This window comes from Cnephaeus nilssonii, assembly GCF_951640355.1.
Source record: "Cnephaeus nilssonii genome assembly, chromosome: 24".
Lineage (NCBI taxonomy): Eukaryota > Metazoa > Chordata > Mammalia > Chiroptera > Vespertilionidae > Cnephaeus > Cnephaeus nilssonii.
In genome coordinates this window covers 3,726,196-3,749,075 of record NC_137095.1, presented here as the reverse complement: position 1 = coordinate 3,749,075, position 22,880 = coordinate 3,726,196, and the positions used below count along the sequence as shown (strand labels likewise).

Sequence of the window (22,880 nt, the reverse complement as noted above, 5' to 3'; positions counted from 1 at the left end):
GTCTCAGCACCCCGGGGCTCCGTGCGGAGGGAATTCCTCGGGTGTGAGGTCTCCCCTCCTCCTACTTCTGGGCCCGGTGCTGAGTGGGGACCCCCTCACTGCCTTCCCGACAGCATCTGGGGAGCCCCGGGCACCGTGTCCTGCTCGCCAAGGCGTGGCCCGGGGACCCCGACAGGAGCCCTGGGGCTTCCAATCTTTGGGCCCCCCCGCGAGGCAGGGCGGGGGTGAACCGCGCTCCTCGTGCACTGTTCTCTCACAACAGGATTTGCCAAACGCTGCACAGACGTTGCCTGTGGTTCTCAGAACTACTGGCTCCCGCAAAACAAAACTCAGGAGTTCCTTTCAGAATAGATTCGAAGATAAGGAAGTTCTAGTGCCGAAGAAACGGCTCCTGCATTTTTAGCTAAAAGCCGTTCAGGAGGTTCGGTGAGTGAAACAGAAGTGCTGTGTCTGTCAGAACCTGGGGCCGTTTCAGCCTTTCCTGCAGGATCAGGCCTCAGGGTGATGTGTCATTTCACGTCGGATCATCACTCAGCAAATATTTACCCGGTAACGCTGCGTGCGTGGCACTGCTCAGTACCGGCCTTTAGCGGGACGGCTGGGAGGGGGGGGACAGAGCCAACAGGGAGTGTCAGGGGCGGGTAACACAGTGAGAAGAGGAATGGAGTGAGGTGAAGAAGAAACTGACCATGGACGGCCCTCCGGGAGCAGGACAGGTGGCAGCCATGTCCCCAACCTGCGGGCTTCTGCGGGAAAAGCATTCCGGGGAGAAGGCGGCAAGGACAAGGCTGTTTGGGGATCAGCAAGGAGCCAGTGGCAAGAGCAGGGCTGTGGCTGCTGTACTGAGAACGAAGACGACTACGTGTGTCTGCGCAGGCTGGTCTGGCCGTGACCTCCCACGCGTCTCACATGGTGTATTCCTCCTCCATCAGAGCTGCGGGCCCCGGGCACCAGCCTCACTCTGTGCAGACAGGAAGGTGAAGCCCGGAGAGCGAGTGACTCACCACACCCAGCTGTGCGGCCGGGACAGGACCCAGGGCCCCGACGGCCGCCCCACTAGCTGTCCTACGGCATCGGCTCCCAGTGACCCGGGTTTTACGCTCCCTTTCCCATCCCAGTGATGATTAAAAAGGCCCCTCTGTACCCTGGCCGCTGACTCGGCTGGAGAATCGTCCTGTACACCGAAGGCGGCGGGTTCGATTCCCGGTCAGGGCACAGACCTGGGTTGTGAGTTCGATCCCCAGTCGGGCACGTATGGGAGGCGACAGATAAATCTCTCTCTCTCTCTAAAATCAATGAAAGCATACCCTCCTCGGGTGGGGTTAAGAACAAAGGTGCCTCCATGAGTGAAGACTGAGACGGCCCAGATTGAGCATGGGTCAGGAGCTCACCTCCGACAGAGCAGTCCCCCTGATCTCACTTCCTGTGCACGCCCGACGCGCCAGGAGGTTTCCCGGTGGGCAAGGACGCGAGGCCTGGGCACCCCGACCGGAGCCTGTTCCGAGGACCCCTGGGAGGGGTGCCGGCGGCTTCCCCGTGCGTCTCCCGCTGCTCTGCTGTCTGTGATGGAGCCTCATGTCCCCTTGGGTGGAGCAGGTCCTCTCTGTGCTCTTGGACTCACAGGCACTGCCGGAGCAGCTCAGTGGACTCCCCGCTTTCTCAGTGCAACTGAGACGAAGGGGGCTGGTGTTCCACCTCACGGCTCCAATGCTGGGCTTTGGGGACTGTTTTCCTGGGGTGTCCGGAGTCCGAGAGGCGGGGAGGCCGGTGAAGGAGGACGGCTGACCTGTACAACCCTGAGCATCGCGGGCGCGGTGACTCCGGAGGTGGCCGGTGCCGTGGAGCTACGATGCAGGGCGACACGAACGGGCGGCAGCTGCCTCCCGAGCATCCCCACGCCTGCCCCGCTGACTCCACCCCGCGCCTGGGTGTCGGGGCCGCCTGGCCCTGCTTCACAGATGAGTAGCCCGAGGCTCGGCGCTCGGTAGCCTGGCCAAGGTCACAGTGCTGGACAGCAGAGGGCGTTCCAAGCCGCTCACTCCAGAGCCACACTCTTGTCCTCTGTGGCATCTGACGTTTGGTACGTCAAAGATCAAGCCAAAACTTCAGCCCAGACGGATTCAGGCTGTGACTGCATCAGGCCCTGAGCGACTGCCCGTCCACATGCAGGAGGGTCTGTGGGAACACGGTGTGTCAGCAGCCGGGGAGAACGCCCCTTTCTCACCAGGTACCCCGAGGGCACTGGCCAGTGCTGGTCCTGGGAGGCGCAGGCTCCGCCGAGGCTGTGTCGGCTCCAGGGGCTCGGGCCGGCGCCACGGGGTAAAGCGTGCGGCTCCTGACAACTTCTCGGTGGTTTGTGCAGTGAAAAGGGCACCTGACGTGAGCACATGCTGGAAAGTTCACCAAAGAGATGAGGGAAATAAAAAGCGTCTTCTATTTGGATGTGGTGATATGGGTGACTCACTGCCATCAGCCAACATTGCTAACTGGCAAATGCCATTCTAACACCAGCCAGGTCACTCACTAAAAGTTTTAACATAAATATTTAAGCAAAACTTATTTTTAATTAGGAAATCTATTGTGCAATGGATTAAATTTTACTTTTGAGGGTGAAAAACCGTATTTTTCTCTGTGTTGTAATACTGAGAGTAACTCCAAAACGGTTATATTGTTGAAATTCCTAGGCTCATCCTTAGACATGATGTTAATTTTATAAGAGGAAGTGTACGTGTCACTCGGAGAGAGGACACACAGAACGCCGGGTGCCAGCGTGACAGCTACAGAGCGAGCTGCCCACGCTCACGGAGAGCAGAGAGGCCTAGGACCTGGGGTCCCTGTGAGCCCACAGAGGGCTCCATTCATGGGGGACGGGCTGGGGCGTGTACATGGTGGGTGTGACCGAGGACCCTGTCCTTTGAGAACAACAAACAGTAAGAATGTTTGAGCAGGCCGTGGGCTGCGCCGAAAGCTCGGAGCTGGAACCGGGCCGGAGAGCTGAGCGCGGGGAACACACGGCTGTGCTGCCCGGAGCCCGAGGGTGCACGCCTGGGGGCAGCCCTGCTCTCGTTGGCAGGGAAACGGCGGAGGGGAGGACCACAGACAGAGTTTAGGGGTGATCAGCCAATGAATGTTGGGGTTTTCTTACTAAATCACCAACTCCCACAAGACCTGGAACATGCGGGTCACAGCTCAGGCCGGTCTCGTTTCAAGCGCCTCCCTGTCGAGCTCGCGGCCGCTCTCCCCAGGAGCCTGCAGCCCGCGGCACGCGCAGGGCGGACGGCTACGTGACGGCACGGGGTGCTCCACAGGCGCCGACGGGGACGCTGGGCCAAGGACCCTCCCCCTCAACTCTCATCAGAGCCTCGGGCTCTGGCCGCGGCAATCTCTGGGGTCTTTCCAAATGGAAAGCCGGTCACTAACGGAAATGAACAGGCGACGGTGCTTACTGCCCACACGGCAATATGCAGGCAGTCCGGTCATCTGTCACGTAGTTAATTCAATTATCAGGGCACATTTAATCATCCCATATAAAATGCAAATAAGGTGGAGGGCTCGCAGCACATGCTAATTGTGTTCATTACCATAATTAAATGGGAAGGAAGTTAGGAGGAGTCCTGACGTGCCACACGATGGATGGATGCTTCTGGTTTGACCCAACGTTTTCATTAGAGACGGCGACGCTTCGGAAAGATGACTGCCGCCCGCGCGGGCACCACTTCCACGCCAGGTGGTCTGCGGAAGTCGCCCGGGCCTGAGGGCTCGGTCCTGCCAGCTCAGAGCTGAACGGGCGCCGGTCCTCCCTGCAAAGCCCTGAGCTGACAGCACAGCGTGGGCCTGGCTCACGGGGGATCGTCCAGCACCACCCACGTTTTCAAAACTGTTTCTATTGTGGCAAATATATACAACATGAAACTACTCTAACCATGTTAAGGCCACGATTCAGTGGCGTTAAGTAGGTCCACAATATTGTGCAACCTTCACCGTTATGCATTTCCAGGACCATCTACCTCTTAGCTGAGCCACAGAGTTCCAGCCCCAGAGGGAGATGCTTCTCGGAGATCACGCAGCCGTGACGGAGCGGGGTCGGCTCAAGGCTTGTTTCTTAGCCTGTGGTGCCTCTGGTGCTCAGGAGGCACGCACTCACAGCTTCCCAGGACCTTTGCGGCTCCGGAGCCAGGCACTCAGATGTCCAGAAGTTTCCGGGCAGCGAGCGTGGCAGCATCTCAATGCCTGGGTCCCCTCCCCGCCCGGGTACACGTCAGGGATGACCTATAGATGGGGCTGTGGAATCTGACTTCCTTAAGCAACAGGGAATGAAATGAGACGTACACGGGGTGGGGTTTGCGGGACCTGGAATCTAGTCCCGGGCTTAGTGGTTCTTAGGTCATCTCGGGGCTGGCCTCACCTCAGAACCCAGTTCCTCACTGTCCACGAGGCAGGATGATTCCTGCACTTACAGCCACACTCAGGGCTGAGGGGGTCCCGGAGCAGCAGATGGGAAGAATTTAGAAAGAATTCTACAAATATCAGGGATTATGCTTAGAAACAGCATCGCATAAGGCCCAGTGTCTCAGCGTTTGACGTTACTATTGTTTAGATTTCTGATTTCTGCTTTATTTTTATCCTATTCTTTCTTCTCAGAGATTGTTGTTTCAGCCACTGCCTTGGGGCTGAATGGACTTCTCTGACCTCCCCCTGAATCAGAAGTGACGTCCAGGTTAGTGTCAGTCCGGGAGGCAAGGGGTTGACACGGGATGTCTGGCTTTTCCCACCTTTCTGATTTCTTCTTCACAGAGAGCTCACTCTCAACAATTCTCCACAGATGCACCTGACCAGCACCAGGCCCCGTCCTCTCGTATTGCTCATTTAATCTGCGTGTTCTTGCTCCCGCGTGCTCACTCGCAGCTTTGCCGCAGGCCTAGGTCGGCTGTCACATGCCCCCTGCAAACACCAGCTCCCGACCCCATTTCCCATCCCGTCTGGTGAGCCGGAGACTCAGAGCAGGTGCTTCACCTCCAGGAGAGGATTGGTCCGTGACCAGCATCAGCAGGAAGACTCTCGGAAAGCCCACACAACTCAGTTCCGTGGTTCTTCACCGCGGAGTGGGTTTAGCAGAGCCTGAAACTAGCCCTCAGCTTGGCTGCCGTGAAGAAACCGCCTGCGCGATGGAGCCGGGGCCTGAAGGCGGAGGGCTCGGCTCCACCAACACCAAGCACACAGCTTGCAGTTCCAGCAGGAAGTGTCTCCACCACAGCAGCCAGCGGAAGGAGGTTCCTCCGCGCCCAGCCACACACCAGCCGATGGAAACCTTGCAACGCAGCCAATGAGCCGCATCACCGCCATGAGCGCTCCCTCCCCTCCAATGGACTTCTCTTCAAAGCACCCTCCCGACCCCTCCCTTTCCTCTATAAAGTAACGTTCTCGTTTGTTTTCTGGACTCACCTATATAGTCTTTTGCATGCTTATTCAGAATTGCCATTATCTGCTATTCCCAATAAATGCATTTTAAAAATATTTTTTATTGATTTCAGAGAGGAAGGGAGAGAGAGAAATAGAAACATCAGTGATGAGAGAGAATCATCGATCGGCTGCCTCCTGCACACCCGCTACTGGACATTGAGCTTGCAACCCAGGCATGTGCCCTTGACCAGAATCGAACACGGGACCCTTCAGTCCGCAGGCCGACACTCTACCTACTGAGCCAAATCAGCTAGGGCTAAACACATTTTTGCAGATAAAATAACTAGCAGTTTTATTTTTAAGGTCCGTAGGACTGAACTTATTGCTGTAGAACTAGACACAGCAAATAGTATCACACACACATCACTCGCCTCTGTAAGTGCAGCGGGTGTCATGGTAACATATGGTAAACAACCTAACACAGGACACTGCTCGGTCACCCACGGGCTGTCTACACAAGATACAGCCATTCAGACATTAAAAATGTATTTGTAAAGAATGGCTCTGTTACAGGTTAAGTGTCTAAAGCAGGACATGAGTGTATGTACTGCATGACCGCAGCTATGTAAATATATTCATAGAGGGGTGACGGGTGGGGGAAAGGTACGACCTTCCGTTATACGATGAAAAAGATAGAGAAATGAGGTTGTCAGGAATCACTATTTGATGTGTTATTTATGCCACAACCTGGTTTCAAAAATAAAGTGCAATACAGTGCTTTATTATTTTTCCACAAAATCTGTAACACAAATCTCCCAACTCCTTAAAGCAACAGAATCTTATTTACAAATGAAATCTTGTTCAAAAACCAAATAATCAAAACAATTAAAAGCAAAACTACTCAGGAGCCCGCCTCAGGTCCCCTCCACCACCACCAGGCAGGCAGCCGCTAACTCCGGGCGGGTGGGGAGAAGCCAGGGCCGGGAGCCGTGTGTGCCCTAAAGCACGGGGCCGGGAGCCGTGTCCTAAAGCACGGGGTCAGGAGCCGTGTGTGCCCTAAAGCTCTGGGCCAGGAGCCGTGTGTGCCCTAAAGCACGGGGCCGGGAGCCGTGTGTGCCCTAAAGTACGGGGTCGGGGGCCGTGTGTGCCCTAAAGCACGGGGCCGGGAGCTGTGTGTGCCCTAAAGCACGGAGCCGGGAGCCGTGTGTGCCCTAGAGCACGGAGCCGGGAGCCGTGTGTGCCCTAGAGCACGGGGCCGGGAGCCGTGTGTGCCCTAAAGCACGGGGCCGGGAGCCGTGTGTGCCCTAAAGCACGGGGCCGGGAGCCGTGTGTGCCCTAAAGCACGGAGCCGGGAGCCGTGTGTGCCCTAAAGCACGGGGCCGGGGGCCGTGTGTGCCCTAAAGCACGGGGCCAGGAGCCGTGTGTGCCCTAAAGCACGGGGCCGGGGGCCGTGTGTGCCCTAAAGCACGGAGCCGGGAGCCGTGTGTGCCCTAGAGCACGGGGCCGGGAGCCGTGTGTGCCCGAAAGCACGGGGCCGGGGGCCGTGTGTGCCCTGAAGCACGGGGCCGGGGGCCGTGTGTGCCCTAAAGCACGGGGCCGGGAGCCGTGTGTGCCCTGAAGCACGGGGCCGGGAGCCGTGTGTGCCCTAAAGCACGGGGCCGGGAGCCGTGTGTGCCCTAAAGCACGGGGCCGGGAGCCGTGTGTGCCCTAAAGCGTTGGGCCGGGAGCCGTGTGTGCCCTAAAGTACGGGGTCGGGGGCCGTGTGTGCCCTAAAGCACGGGGCCGGGAGCTGTGTGTGCCCTAAAGCACGGAGCCGGGAGCCGTGTGTGCCCTAGAGCACGGAGCCGGGAGCCGTGTGTGCCCTAGAGCACGGGGCCGGGAGCCGTGTGTGCCCTAAAGCACGGGGCCGGGAGCCGTGTGTGCCCTAAAGCACGGGGCCGGGAGCCGTGTGTGCCCTAAAGCACGGAGCCGGGAGCCGTGTGTGCCCTAAAGCACGGGGCCGGGGGCCGTGTGTGCCCTAAAGCACGGGGCCGGGAGCCGTGTGTGCCCTAAAGCACGGGGCCGGGGGCCGTGTGTGCCCTAAAGCACGGAGCCGGGAGCCGTGTGTGCCCTAAAGCACGGAGCCGGGAGCCGTGTGTGCCTTAGAGCACGGGGCCGGGAGCCGTGTGTGCCCGAAAGCACGGGGCCGGGGGCCGTGTGTGCCCTGAAGCACGGGGCCGGGGGCCGTGTGTGCCCTAAAGCACGGGGCCGGGAGCCGTGTGTGCCCTGAAGCACGGGGCCGGGAGCCGTGTGTGCCCTAAAGCACGGGGCCGGGAGCCGTGTGTGCCCTAAAGCACGGGGCCGGGAGCCGTGTGTGCCCTAAAGCGCTGGGCCGGGAGCCGTGTGTGCCCTAAAGCACTGGCTGGTTGCTGGCTGCAGTGCCCAGTACAAAGAGGCTCTCTACTCATCACCACAGGAAGGCTACGGAGAGCACCGGAATCCGGTAAGAGAGCAGATGCTGCCGTGTGGCTTACAATATTTTATTAAAATATGTTAATGTGCAGCGCTGCCAGAGGCCCTGTTAATCCAGTGCTGATCCAATCCCTTTGGAGAGAAGTCAGACTTCCCGACCTCCCTGGGGCTGCTGGAGGCCCTCGCCCAGGCCAGACGGGTCCCAGCAGCGAGCCTGCCTCTTCTCACCCAGCACCTCACTCTCCGTGCGGGGGAGCGGCCGCAGGAACTTCCGGGGCCTCTTACCTGGTTGTCCGGGTGGTTGACAGTGAAGTAGCCCACGCAGACGATGACCTCGTGGAGCAGGCTCTCACAGGAGACGTGGCTGCAGTGGCCCAGGAGGGAGCTGGCGATGTGCCGGAACGCAAGGGACAAGCCCTCTGCCCCTACAATGGACTGGCAAAGGCAAGGAGCAGTTAGCACCCCAGCGGGAGCCAGGGCTGCCGGGCTGCGCGCTCGGCCACGGTGCGGGGCCGGTGCGGGAGAAGCGCGTGCAGCTTCTAGAGCACAACGCTCAGCAGCCCCCGGGGATTCCTGTGCTCACAAGTGACGATAATAAATGCAGGGTTTAACCTGAAAAGGGACAGAAGATGGAGCATAGCAGACCAAAGGCCTGTACCAAGTGGGTCGGACACCTAAAGTAGGGTGATTTCTTCCGTTTTCAGGAAGTTATTTTTTCTCATTGTACAAACAGTCTGTGGAAAATATCAAAATATGAAAAATCGCCCGTAGATCTATCATTTAGCTAACTTCCAATACTTTTTTTTCCTGGAGAAAACATTTTTTTGTACACAGGGCTACAAATAGAATTCTAATTATTTACTTATGCTCAAATAGAAAGGAAACATAAATAACTAGTTATTATTCAAATACACAGCTCTATAAACCCAAGGCTCCCCAAAGAATGTAAAACACCCAACCATCAGCCCCTGTCCCCCCCCAAACCCGGCCCCCCCCCCGCCCCCCAGCTCCGAGGCTTGCAGGGCCTCCGTGCAGGGCGGTGGGCGGTGGGCACGCGGGAGAGCCGGGGCTGGCTGCACAGCCGGAGCTTCTATTTAATAAACATGTCAGACAGACAGAGTGACAGGAGGGCAAAGGGGAGAGCGAGCCCACAGAAAAGGCTCGCAGCCCACCCCGAGGGAAGCCCGCTGCTGGCTGCGAGGTCTGGGCCGGCTTGAAGCGGGCGGTACGTGGCGGCTGGGAAGCTCCCATGAACGCGCTCTGCCTGCTGGTGGCGGGCAGCCCTGTAAGTGAGTGCTGCCGACACACAATGACTGCTGATGTCGGAGTGTCCCTGTCTCGGTGTCACTGCGGAGACAAAACGCTTCCAGCCCCAGGGAGACTTCGGAGGCCTCTGCCCTTAAATCAAGCAGTGACATCCTCTCGCTCAGCCCTATTTAATTAGCTGCGTCCAGCGTGCTGCGACCCCGTGCCCTCCGTTTAACCTTCACTGATAAGTGCAGGTCAAGGGGCACCAAGTTTGAATATAAAAATTAAACCAATTTTTCAAGGAGCCTATATTTCCTCTTTAGCCAGAATTAACTGCCTAGTCAGTACGTTGATTTGTTTCAGGAGACCACCTTCAATTGTAAAAAGTGTCAGACCAGACGATATACAATATCCGGGACCTCAGGGCCATCTGTGCCAACATGAATTCAGAGTGAAACCACACTCTACGCTGGAGGGATAAAAATATTTTGACAGCCTTATTAGTACACAATGAAATGGAAACGGTGGAAAATATTCTAATGAAATATGAGGCTCACACCATGGCACACAGCTTGGCCGCTGCTACACTGAACTTCCCACGCACCGTGTGACTCAAGCCTTCATCTCCACAAGCTGTGTTGGTCCGCATTTCTCGAGGGCCTACTGTGTGCTGGCTCGCCGAGCCCTCCGTGCAACCCTCAGACCGGTGAGTTACCGCTTTATCGTAGTTCATTCCTCATGCCCAGTCCGGAAGACCCTCACCTCCTGTCTACACTGGACACGGCCCGGTGGTCAGTCACCGACGCCAGCCAATGCTCCGTACCTGAAAAGCGGGCAGATCGAGAGCCGCAAAGCTGTTGAAGAAACGTAAGCTCTGAATGGCCACCTGGACCGTGTTCTGAGAGTAGCTCTCCTGGGGGCTGGCGGTGCCGGGGTCCGAGAGGGTGCCGTGGAACAGGATGCAGTAGAGCATGTGCAGGACGCCCGCGAGGTCTGTGGCCTGCAGAGCCGCCGTCAGTCCTGTGAGGTCCTGGCGATTGCTGTCGAATATGCTGTACGACCTGACAAAGAGACACCCAGCTCTTGACCTCTACCTCCAGGACGGAGCGAGACGAGCAGGCACCGAGCAAACCATCCGAGGAGGCAATAGGGAACACGAGCCCTCGAGGCATCCCCGCCGCTGCGGGCACTGAGCACACGCGGCCCGGGCTGGGGTCGAAGCCGGGGTAGCCCTCCTCTGCTTAGGTTCCGGGTCTGGCCACAGGCCCGAGCACTGCTGGGGCCCAGAGACCCAAACCAGCATGGCTCCTCGGGACGCACACGGGAACCCCCGGGGAGCAGCTCTCGGGCAGCAGACAGCAGAGGCCGCACAGCCAGGGCTGTGCTGGGACCTGAGACGGGCAGACATGGAACCCCCGGGGCACTTTCCTCATCAAGGAGCAGGGCAGGGCAGGGCGGGGCCAGACCCCTGAACCAGCCATCTGGGTGAGCGTCACCCCAACACCAGGAACTCCGCTGAGCAGCCAGGGGCACGGGGCAGCATGTGGGGGAGCCCGAAGCCAGTGCTGGGAAATGGACTCCCGGAGCCAACGTGAAGCCGGGGTTTGCACACCCACCTCACTCCTCAGCTCGGGTCCCAGGAAGCACCGACTGACACGAACCTGCGGTGTTAGTGCCCATGGCTGCCAATCATTCCCTCCCCCCTCCCCCCGGGAAATGGCACCCCGATTGCCCCCTGAGGAGGCACCTCCGAGACCTAGTGACCAGGTGGCACACTCTGGGACACACAAACATGCTGGTGGCACGGGCAGGGCACTCCGAGGGCTTTTGAGGAGGACTCTTCCTTCCCCCCATGCCTCCTCCTCTGACGTCAAATCTCGGGCGACTGAACACTGTCCAACAGGTACACAGGCTGAAATGTAACCCTGCATCATCGTGGAGAAACACTTCCTATCTTACGGGACTCAGTGAAAACAAAAAGGTAAGAAATCGCATCTGTTTGCTCACGGGCACCTCAGAACCTTGCACGCTGTGAGCGTGTCCGTTGGCCCTTCCCCGTCCCCCCCCCCCCCCCCCCAGCCAGAGAGGTGGGGGTCAGACCTGCCGGGAGACGGAGCAGAGACTAATGCGTCTGGGTTTACTGTAAGGTTCCAACAAGGGTCTGTGTTTGTTTAGCACCGACTGCCTCTGAGAGCCAGTGACAAGCCAGAGCCATTTCTCCCTGAAGCCTCGGGGATGAGTGACATTGCGCTGCTGAAGTCCTGCTGCCGTGAGCGAGAAGGCTGCTCCCCCCCGCCCCCCCCCCCCTTGCTGCTGGCGCTGGTTTTAAAGGGACTGTCAGCACGTCCCCATGCAGATATTCAGGAATATGGCTTTAACATGTAAGGCGCCTTAATACCTAGACTTTCCAAGAATTTCTCAAATGACATGAATTTACTGCTACTACCGTATTTTCCGGCGTATAAGACGACTGGGCGTATAAGATTTTCCTGGGTTAAAAAGTCGTTTTATACGCCGGAAAATACGGTAGTCCAATATATCTAATCCATTACATCTAATCCCATCAATATAGTCCAATATACCATATTTTCCGGCGTATAAAACGACTTTTTAACCCAGGAAAATCTTATACGCCCTGTCGTCTTATACGCCGGAAAGTACGGTACTTTTTTTCAAAAGAATAAGAAAAAAAAGTCAGTAAAGTCATCAGAATGCGTCCCCCTCTCCCTACCCCACTGCATCATTTAGGGAAACCCTGATCATAGATCATATAAAGAACACATCCCAAGATCTTCGGCCACGTTCTCCTGATGGACCGAAAATGGTCCTTCAGAAAAATCCACCCAGTGAGCGTCCAAGATCAGAATGAATGGAGGCGGCTGGAGGCAGACACCACGCCTCACGGGGAAGCCCCTCTCCCTGCGGGCGGGAGGCCGGCCTAGCTCAGTCCTGAGGGGACTCCAGAGAGTGTTTACTTTTGATTCAGTCTGAAATGCAGATCATTTGTCCACGAACAGGCCACTGGCTGCTGTTGGTCTTAACTGTCAGTTATAATCACTTTCAGCCTGAATGTTTATAATAAAAAAGGTAAAAGGCCTCATTCATATCAGGCATAACGTTTTCTTTAAAAATGCATGGAAAACCTAAAAAGTCAGATCTGAAATGTTGTATATTACACGCTGAGATCTTCTCAATTTTATCCGATTTTATTTTATTTTTTTGTTGTTAATCCTCACCTGAGGACATTTTCCCATTGATTTTTAGAGACAGTGGAAGGGAGGGGAAGAGACAGAGAGAAACATCGATGTGAGAGAGACACATCGATTGGTTGCCTCCTGCACACGCCCCGACCAGGGCCGGGGATCGAGCCTACAATGGAGGCATGTGCCCTTGACTGGAATCGAACCCGGGACCCTTTAGTCCGGGGGCAGACGCTCTATCCCAGGTGTCCTCAAACTACGGCCCGCGGGCCACATGCGGGTGTTTTTGCCGTTTTGTTTTTTTACTTCAAAATAAGATATGTGCAGTGTGCATAGGAATTTGTTCATAGTTTTTTTTTAAACTATAGTCCAGCCCTCCAATGGTCTGAGGGACAGTGAACTGGCCCCCTGTTTAAAAAGTTTGAGGACCCCTGCTCTAGCCACTGAGCCAAACCAGCGAGGGCTGGATTTTAAAGTGTTTTTGTTTGGTCTCTAGATCTTAGTGGCATATTCATTTCTGCTCATTAAAAAGCTAAATTCAACTAGGAAAAGCTATCGATACTCCTGAACAGGACCTGAAAACCTGACTGCCTTAAAGGAGAGCGTAGCGGGGCAAGAGCTGCAGTCACCTGTGAGGGCCCCCCCGGCCCCCCCCCCCCACTCGGCGTTAGACCACTCACGTTCCAGGCCTTGCTGGGCCCCCTCCCGCCTGCTCCTGGCCGGCTTGCTGTCGTCCCCCGGTCCCTGGGTCTCCTTCAGTGCGGGCACCTTCTCGACTGCTCTCCTAGCTTCTTGGAGTTGGGCCTGTTCGCTCCTGTGGTCCTGGAACCCCTCAGGCCTCTGTGTGACCCCCCCTTTAGCCCGGACCCCAGAGAACGCCACTCGGAGGTGTGCCAGGTGGGTGAAGTCACTGGTTGAACCCCCTGCTCCGAGAAGGGAGCTGGGGCTGCGGGCGCCCAGTACTGGGTGTTCTGGAAAGCGAGCTGCACGCTCTAAGGAGGCGGGAGGGAGCAGCGGAGGGTGACTGGCAGGTGCGGTCCTGGGTCGGGAGCCTCGGGCAGGGCTGCCTCTCGCTGGGTGTCTGCCTCTGTAGCCTCAGCTCCCTCAGTCCCTCACACAGCCACGGCTCTGGGCGGATTCTGCGCGTTCTGCCCACACTGGGGGCCTCTCCTACCTTTGGGACTTGGCCGTGAGGCTGAACGAGCTCCGCCGTGCTGCCACGGAAGGCACCTGCCCCGCCGGGCGAGGACCTGAGGGAACGGTCACGTGGGGGCTGCCTGGTGACGCCCCCACCCTGTCTACAGAGTAAACAGGAGCCCCGCTACTTTTTAACCGTCAGGTGATGCCACTCGCCTGCTTCATCTCCTCCAGGGCCCCCCATCCCACTCGGAAAAAATCCAAACTTCTGATCTCTGCCCTGGCCCGGCCTCCCCTCCCGCCTTCCCCTGCACCGCAGTTCCTGAGCCGCGGTCGCGCTGCCTCCCGTGTCTGGGACGCCCACTGTGGGGGCTAACTCGACGGCAGCCCGGTGCCCAAGGCTTTCCCTGACGGACTCCATCTCAGCTTCAGGGTCGCCTCCCCAGAGGGGCCGCCCTGCCCACCCACCTACAGACCAAGCCTGCCGGTAGCTCACACGTTCCTGGTACACTTATTGTCTCCTCTGAGCCTCATAACAGCCTGGGAGGCACCGACATCAAAATCCAGCTGAAGTCAGTCCTCCATTCTTCATACGTTTCTGCGTGATGCCGTTTTGTTTTCTTCTTTGTTTGCTCCTTTTTCAACTCTAAATGTTGCAGCCCTTCCTGTCTTCCAAGGCCCAGATTGAACTTTAGTTGCTCCAAAAACAGTCAATTCCTCCCACTAAGCGGACCTCTCCTCCTCTGCACCCCAGCAGCCGTTCTGCACTGACCGGCCGTGTGCTGGGCCCGTGTGCGCAGCCTCCGTAGCACTCTCCGCCTCTCACCACGGTAGCGTCTATGAACTTCCTTCCCTTCTAGCTTACAAGGTCCTTGAGGGCAGGATAGATGTCTGAGTCATTTCTGGATCTCCACGCCTAGCTCAGGGCCTGGCACAGCGAAGTGCTACATAAATATTTATTTAATGAATGAGTGAATGATTCAGGCAGGCGGAGTTACAGTTTACCTTCGCCCGAACAAACGGTTTTCAAGCACCCTTAAACACTTGAGAGGCACTCATTTATCCCCATAATTAACGGGCCAACTTAAAACCCTTCCTATCTTTTTAGGACAGGTTTCCAGGGATCTTGGGTAGAACCCATTTTGTTACTGAGGCTGAGGGATATGGGAATGAAAACCACCGATACACGTAACGACAAACCTCTTTTTGTGTGAAAATATTCCAGAATTCAGAAGTCTTCACCAGCCGATTAGAACGGGCAGGGGTCGGGGCTGTGCCTCTGGGACTGAGCACCCCCTGCTCCCCGCCCTCGCTGGGGAGCCCCTGCCGCTGTGAGTCTGGAAATGCCTCCGACTAAGTGGAAGTCGCTCAGGACTGCTGTGGTCCTGCCAGGTGGGCTCAGGAGCCAGCACCCGAGGGCCGCCGTGAGCACGGCTGGGATCTGAAAACCATCCTTTCCTCTGGGACCGAGAACGGAAAACTGGCAGCAGGCGTTTCTGAGGGCCCTCTTACAGACGGCTGAGTTTTGTTTAAGTCAGGGGTCCTCAAACTTCTTAAACAGGGGGCCAGCTCACTGTCCCTCAGACCGCTGGAGGGCCTGACTGTAGTTTTAAAAAAAACTATGAACAAATTCCTATGCACACTGCACATACCTTATTTTGAAGTAAAAAAACAAAACGGCAAAAACACCCGCATGTGGCCCGCGGGCCGTAGTTTGAGGACGCCTGGTTTAAGTGATGAAGGACGGTAGTTTGTGAACTCACTGGTGAAATTCTGGAGTAATCCTAACGTAAAACCAGTCCTTTTTCGAGAAGATCACAATTTCAGTTTTTACTTAAATGCAAGCTCCTTGTTCACACCGAGCAGTGCCTTTCCCCGCCCTGAGCGAGGATTAGCCGTGCGCATCCTAACACCCAGGCGGCCTCCCGGAGAGCCAGGTAGAAATGAGGAGATTAAGGGCACAATGGCAGCGGGCTCGGCCACCTGCTAATCGCCCTCCCACAGGCGGCCACCAGCAGACCCGGCAGGCGTGTACCGAGGCCTGTGCTCTCAGGGGCACTTAATTGTCTCCGGGCGCGGCCGCCCACACAGGCGGCCTCTGGCTCCTCTTTGTCTCTGATTCCTGCCGGGCGCGAAGGTCACACCGTCCTGGCTCCTGCAGCCCAAACAGGCGCTGGTGAACGACCCCCATCACCACGGCCACTCGCTTCGGACACGGCTGTGACCTCGCTGACACTGTGTCACACACGTAACCAAGTGCTTTCACAGGCTGCTGCATTTGCAGTTAGAAATATAATTTCCATAAAGAGGGGGACGTAGAACGACATGGTCTGTAAGTATTGGGGGCCTCGGTGGTGCCAGGAAACGCTGGGGACTAAAGGAGGGGAGAGAACAGCGACCGGAGTCACTCCGAGGAAATTTGAATCAGGAACCGCCTGGACCTCTTTTCTAGAATAATCTGCTTCTGCAGCAAGGCTTACTAACAGAAACTTGCTGAGTAACTGAGTTTGGAGAAGAAAATTATATTGGGTAAAATGTATTAGGAATTCTTAAAAACTGCCAAGAGTTAATCACTAATTTATTTAAAAATCCAGCTGCATTAAGTACATCGAAACAATTGTACTTCTCTCGGCACGTGTGCACACGCACAGACACACACACACTTTGGTTTTACATAAAACTTACACAGACTTCGGCCTGCTTGCACAATCCTTAGGCATGCCTGGGAGGCTCCGTGGAAAATGCTTACGCTGCCTAAGCTGGGACCATACCGTCTACCACTCAGAAATTTAAAGTCAGACCCTGGAGTCATTCTGGATCCCTCCCTTCCTTCCTCCTCCCTCGTCGTCCAAGCCAGGCACGTCCCTCCCGCTCACTCCGTCCCCACAGGCGCCCCAGTCCTGCCACCGCGAGGCTCCTGCCACCGGGTACTGGTGCACGGTTCAGGGCCGGCGCTTTAACAGAAACATGGTCCTGTCGCCCCTCGGAGACAATCCAGTCCCCAGGGCGTCCCCACCTCCCGCCGGCCTCCCGGGCGGCCTCCCAGGGCTCCCAGGGATGGGGCTCACTTGGTACCTCACCGGCCACTCCCTCGAGCCCAGACAGCGTGGCGCATGGAAGAGCCAGGCCCAGGCGGGGTCCCTCGGGGGAAGGGAGAGCACAGGGGCGAGTGGGTGGCATCAGCCTGTGTGTGGAGTGTGGGCACCGGCTCCTCCGGTCACAGACCCACAAACAGCGCTCCCTGCGTGCCCTTCGGCTCAGGAAGGAGCAGACTGATGGAGCACTGGCTTCCCGACCCTCAGTCCCGATCTTCATGGCGATGTGACTGGGGGGAGGGGGGAGGCCAAGGAAGAGCAGGTGGGCTCAGGGGTCCTATGCACAGCACAAGAAATGTTGAGAAGGTTCATTTTAGAAAAAAATTCTGTCTTTTAAGATATTCTGAATCTAGTCAGTGGTATTCTGTGTACACTGAATATAGATGGGTAATATTTCTTTAAGTGTGAAGACTTTAGAAGTTTCAATAATTGATTTTATTCTTTTTTTATTAATTTCAGAGAGAGGAAGGGAGAGGGAGAGAGAGATAGAAACATTAATGATGAGAGAGAATCATCGATTGGCTGCCTCCTTCATGCCCCCTACTGGGGATCGAGCCCACAACCCAGGCATGTGCCCTGACCAGGAATTGAACTGTGACCTTCTAGTTCATAGGTCGATGCTCAACCACTGAGCCCACCAGCCGGGGCAATAATTAGTTTTATTCTTGAAAAACCCCTAAAAAATACTCTGTATGCAGTGCTGCTTGTAATTAATTATAAGGAAATTATTCTACTGAAAGTCCTCCGTATCCCGGGAGGGAAGTCCCATGGCCATCGGAAACGCTGAGTCACCCTACAGTTGGGGGGCGGGGGGGTCCTGGGCCTCCGAGGAGAGGGCCCCGGGCGGAGTCTAGAGCCCACCGGGCGGCAGAAGTCCCGGCACCCCGCGACAATCATCCCCTGGGTCATGTGTGACTTCAGGGAGCTACTGATTTTGGACGGTCCTTCCCTTACTCACGGGATCCGTGGAATACGGGGCAAAGGGGAGAATAAAACCCCTCGTGGCTGTGAACACGGTGTGGCGCCCAGGGCTGTGCCGTGCTCAGGACCGGCCTGGTCTGGGCGTGGCTTTGCCGCTGATGCACTGCCTCCCCTGGACCCGGCTTCCCCCTCGGTCTTTCCCATCAACGAGTCAAGTTTACGACACCCACCAGGAAAACAGACTGACAGGAGGCTGCCGCCCACTTCTATACGGGAAGCCAGTAAGGATGGGGCAGGACCATAAAGAAGGCCAAGATGACCACCTGCCTCCCCAGGAAATTCCCCAAATGGAAGAGAAGTTTCCCGGGTTCGGTCCAGACGGACCTCAGGAGGCACTTACCTGCCGGTGAGAGCCCAGCACAGCGCGCAGGCGCCCTGCAGGAGGCCGGCCGCGTGCTGCAGCAGCGAGGCCAGCCTGGGGTTCTCGTCCACCGGGCCTTGCACGGACAGGAAGCAGCCACACAGCTTGTGGATCAGGCCGATGCTCACCACGTAGCTGCAAGGGCGGAGAAGCGTTACCCCCGCGCAGGCCGCCGCACCCTCCCTTCCCGTCAGTCTGACCAAACAGGAGCTTAGGTCCTCACACAGCCAACAACACCCGTCCGAGTCAAACTTCTCCAGTGATTTAGTCCCGAACAACGAGCTATTTCTGTAAGTGGTTCTCCTCTCTGAGTGATGCTCACACCGCTTCTCCAGAAAGATGACCGAGCATCATCACCTGGCCATCGTGGGGCTGGCGCCGGCAATAGCTGGAATGCTGTGATGACCTCTGCCCTCGAGGTCAGTGCTCCTTACACTCCGATGCTGCCCACACACCCTGTTCAAACTGAACCCTCTGCTGCCAGCTGCAGGTTCCCTGTTTAAAGAACCCTAACACTATTCAGTACAGACCCGGCAGTGAAATGCTCACCGCTTTCTGCTCTGGAAAGTGCCAGCCCTGAGAGCTGACCTGGGACGAGGCACCGGCGTCTTACAGGTAAGACGATAATGACCTTGCAGATCCACCACCTTAGCTTAGACGTCTCATCCTGACTCGGTGCTACTGCATTGCCATGCATGAGAGGACAGGACCACGATGCAGCCATCCTGAACGCCAACACGCTGACTTCCAGGGACACGTGTGAAGGAGCCGGTGCGCCTGCTCCTCGGTGCGTCCCCGTGGCCTCTGGGTAAGGAGGTGAGGCGGAGGAATCTGATAACCTGATCTAATAGAACCAGACCCTGTATCCGTACAGAACGTCCCAGTCTAGAAAGTGCGCTTGCCTGAGCCGTCCCAGCGAACTATCGCCGCGGCCCAGGGGGAGCAGCAGTGGCCGCCTGCTCCCGTCTGCCCAGTGCGTCCCCTCCACTCCCACGTGGCCGGCGAGTGCCGTGCCTCCCGTAGAGCTTTGCTCCAGGACAGGCTGAGCACCGTCTCCGCGGCAGCAGGGGAGTCCCGGGTGGGCCATGACCTGCGGGGACCCCTCAGCATCTTCGGGGAACTGGCCGTGCCTACGGGAAGAATCTCTCTCCACGGGGGCTCTCGGCCCGGAGAGATGGGAGTCTGGGCTTGCTGGTGGCCCCTCACCAGTTACAGGCAGAGCCCACGCTGACAGACGCAGGCACGCAGAGACAGAGGAGAAAGAAAAGCGGCTCAGGTCTGTGGATTCAGGACAACCCCCTAGTGAACATTCCAATGGCATTTCTTACAGAAACAGAAAAAACAACTGCATGGAACCACAAAACACACCAAACAGCGAAGCAGTCCTGACAAGCAAGTAGAGCTGGAGGTGCCACACGCTGAGTCCCACCGTATTACAAGCCACAGCACGAGGCAGGTGGTCCTGGCATAGACAGGCCGTGGACAGCAGCATCATGGAAGAGGCCCCTTACATTTGCAGCCGGTAGGTCAGCTATCAGCCAGCAAGGGCTCCCTGATCAGCACTCACACGTGGTACCTATGAAGGCAGGTGTATTAAACTCGGAGGGGAGGCAGGGCAGGGGGGACAGGAACGTGCACACAGCTCGGATGCCTGGCTGCCAGGGCTGAGCCAGTGGCCCCGGCAAAGGAGGTAGCCAAGGAGGAGTTGGGAGCAGCCACCACTCTGAGCCGATGAGGGTGAGGGGCAGCAGCAGAGGAGGAGCCGGAGCTTCCGGCTTCCCCGTCAGAGCACAGCAGAGCCAATGGCCACAGGGAATGGGGCAGCGGTGGGGGGTTCACGAACCCAGATGCCCCTTGCCCTGGTCATGGCGGTGGTGCTCTGAGAGCCAAACGACCCGACACAGCAGAGGCAACCTCCACCACCCTGCTCTCCGCACCCAGGCTACCACTCCCTAACCCACAGCCATCCCTGCCCTCCTGCAAGTAGCTCAGGTAAGAGAAAACAAAAACTTGGGCTATAGCTCCATCTACTGGAAAACGAAAGAAGGACTCGTAATTATCAACCTGCTCAACTGTTAAGAGTCACAACAGTGCCTTTCTGAGCATTTCCTCACCTGCAGGGCTGCAAAGCCTCACTCAGTACCTCCCACAACACGGTGCCCACATGCTCCACAAATGGTAGCGGTGTGACTGTTTACGTCTGCACCGATTTATAGACAGAGATGACCTGGGATGGAAGGATGCTCAGGAATCCTTGTTGGAAAGAGCTGATAGCAAGACTTGGACACAACGTGTTCACATATTAAAATATCTAAATACCAAGAATGAGAGAGGAGCACCAGCTATAGTCCTTCCATTAACAAGCGCTCCTTCTCTCTACACAATGTCGCGTATTCTCTACCAGGAATGAGAGGATGGTGTTGTGAGAACCACTGCCATCACATGGGCCCAGAGATTTAAACTACCTTAACGTGTTTTTTTAAACAAAGAAGAAAGTATTTTAAAATCTAGCAGCTTTACCTGATGAGGTCCTGAACGCGACTGTTAAAGGCATCGCCTTGGGAGGGTTGGTTTTTCGTTTCTTCTGTCGACGTCTTTGGGGTAGCCGGCCGGCTGTTTCCATCTGGTCGATTGGCAATCAGGCAGCCAAAAACCACAGAACTGACTTTGAGAAGTCCAGCTGTCAAACCTTCAAAAACTTGCTTATTTGTATTTCTTCCCAAAATAGCATTATTTTCATCTGGAACATAAACCTAGAAGGAAATAAATACAGTAATTATGTTTAAATAGAATCATCAAAAATGGACAGAGATGATGTGGAAAATTTCTGGGATCATAAATAATTTTGAAATTCTAGTGTTGGCTATCTGAATGTGCAAGCGTTGGTGGTGAAGTCAGATTGCTGAGTTCAAATCTCAGCTTTGCCCTCGCTAGCTGCATGACCTTGAGTAGGTCTACCTCCAACCTTCCGTTTTCTCATTTGTAAAACAGGGGTAACAATAGTACCTAAATCACAGGGTTTCTGTGAGGATGAAACCAACTAGCACCCACAAATGTTTAGCTCATGCATGGACATATTGCAAGTGTTCAATAAATATTACTTATTCATTTGAATAAATTATATTAAAATATGTATGAAATAAAAAAACAAGCCAATTGGTAAACTGACAGCAGTATCCAACCTAAATTCCTCTATTAGGATGACATTTATATGTCGTATGACAAAATGGCAAAATAGTTTTTCCTAATACACTGGGTCATATTCCGATCTCTGTAACTAATGGCACCATACGTGACACTCACGTTATCCTTATTAGTTAGACACACTCGCCTTATGCTCCTCTGAAGTTATTATTAACTACAAACCAGTGTCACTGCTTATGCTCAAAATGAGAACATCAAGATATCAAGAAGAGCCGGGCCGCGGTGGCTAGGTGGCTGAGCGTCGACCTATGAACCAAGAGGTCATGGTTCAATTCCCAGTCAGAGCACAGGTTGCGGAGGGAGGTGAAAATCAGTCACAGGTCAAACATTACCTTTCTGATGTCTCTTCCATTAAAAAAAAAAAAAAAAAAAGGTATTCCGTAAGAGCTTTATGCTTGGTTGAAGGGCAAGAAAACATTATATTTAGGGCTGCTGGGATAATTCTGGGTGAAATATACTTATTATTTGGACACTAGTGTCCTGGTGCACGGATTCGTGCACACTGAAAGGAAGTTTATCAGAAGGTGGCTGGTAGGTGGGGCTGGGTGAGAAGGGGTTGGAAACACCCTGGAGCCAACCTCTTGCGGTCTCTTCCTGGCTGGCCACACCCATGGCTCGAAGGGCGTCTGTGGAGTGAGTGGGGTCCCTGCAGCAGGTGGGGGTCCCTCGGCCTACCCTGGGGGGACCGGGCCGAAACCGGCTCTCCGACACCCCCAAGGGGTCCTGGAGTACAAGAGGGCACTCTACGAAGTTGCTGTCGTACAGGGTATGGAATGCAAACACAAGTGTGCAGTAACCCAGATTCGGGGCGACAGTGCCCCAGCAACAACATAATCCACGGCCGAAGGTGGACTCGTGCGGGCCCCGCTAGGAATTGGGCTCCCTCCTCTCTGGTTTTGGGGTGCGTTACCCGAGAACCCCGCTGCCAAGTCACTGCAGCTCGGCAGCTCCTGTGTTGAGTGTCTGCCCCCTGGTGGCCGGTGCATATCATAGTGACCAGTTGGGCGGTCGGACATTTAGCATATTAGCCTTTTATATCTATAGATTATAAATGTCACTTCTTTATCTGCCCCCCCAAAATAAGATCAATGTAAAGTAAATCGGGTATAAATATATATATTTAATCCTCACCTAAGGAGTGAGGATATTTTTTCCATTGATTTTTTAGAGAGAGTGGGAGTGGAGGGGAAGAGAGGAGACAAAGAGAGAAACATTGATATGAGAGAGACACACTGATTGGTTGCCTCCCCCACGCACCCCACCAGGGGGTGGGGATTGAACCTGCAACCGGGGTACGTGTCCTTGACCAGGAATCCAACGCAAGACCCTCTGGTGCACAAGCAAGTGCTCTAACCACGTGGACACCGGCCAGGACAAACTGGACAGACTTTTATACTCATATTCTCTGTCCATAACTGATCGTTTTTTGTTTTTTTAATCCTCACTTGAGGATATTTTTTCCATTGATTTTTAGAGAAAGTGGAAGGTAGAGGGAAAGACTGGGAGAAATACTGATGTGAGAAAAACCCATTGATTGGTTGCCTCCTGCACGAGCCCCGACCAGGCCTCAGGTCGGGGAGGAGCCTGCAACCGAGGTACGTGCTCTTGACTGGAATCGAACCCGGGACCCTTCAGTCCGCAGGCTGATGCTCTATCCACTGAGCCACACCGGCCAGGGCTAATTCACTATTTCATTGGGGCTTTCAGGCCAATTCTATAAACACCATTTGGGCCGTTTCACATAAAGTAAACACAGATTGAAAGGCTTCTCTGACAACCTGGCAGTCAGACCAGGGCCCTGTG

The 22,880-nt window shown here is 55.6% G+C and overlaps 1 protein-coding gene across 4 annotated transcripts in view; it reads right to left on the bottom strand.

The window, feature by feature from the left end:
- The window catches only part of SCAPER (S-phase cyclin A associated protein in the ER), a 187,797-nt gene that overhangs the window by 15,207 nt on the left and 149,710 nt on the right, over window positions 1–22,880 (bottom strand). For all 4 annotated transcript variants that reach the window (XM_079764048.1, XM_079764047.1, XM_079764046.1 and 1 more), the window contains exons 26-29: window positions 20,394–20,626; window positions 17,853–18,008; window positions 9,923–10,160; window positions 8,137–8,286 (exon numbers count right to left, since the gene is read on the bottom strand). In XM_079764048.1, the coding sequence (XP_079620174.1) occupies window positions 8,137–8,286; window positions 9,923–10,160; window positions 17,853–18,008; window positions 20,394–20,626 (777 nt within the window). The remainder of the gene's footprint in view (window positions 1–8,136; window positions 8,287–9,922; window positions 10,161–17,852; window positions 18,009–20,393; window positions 20,627–22,880) is intronic.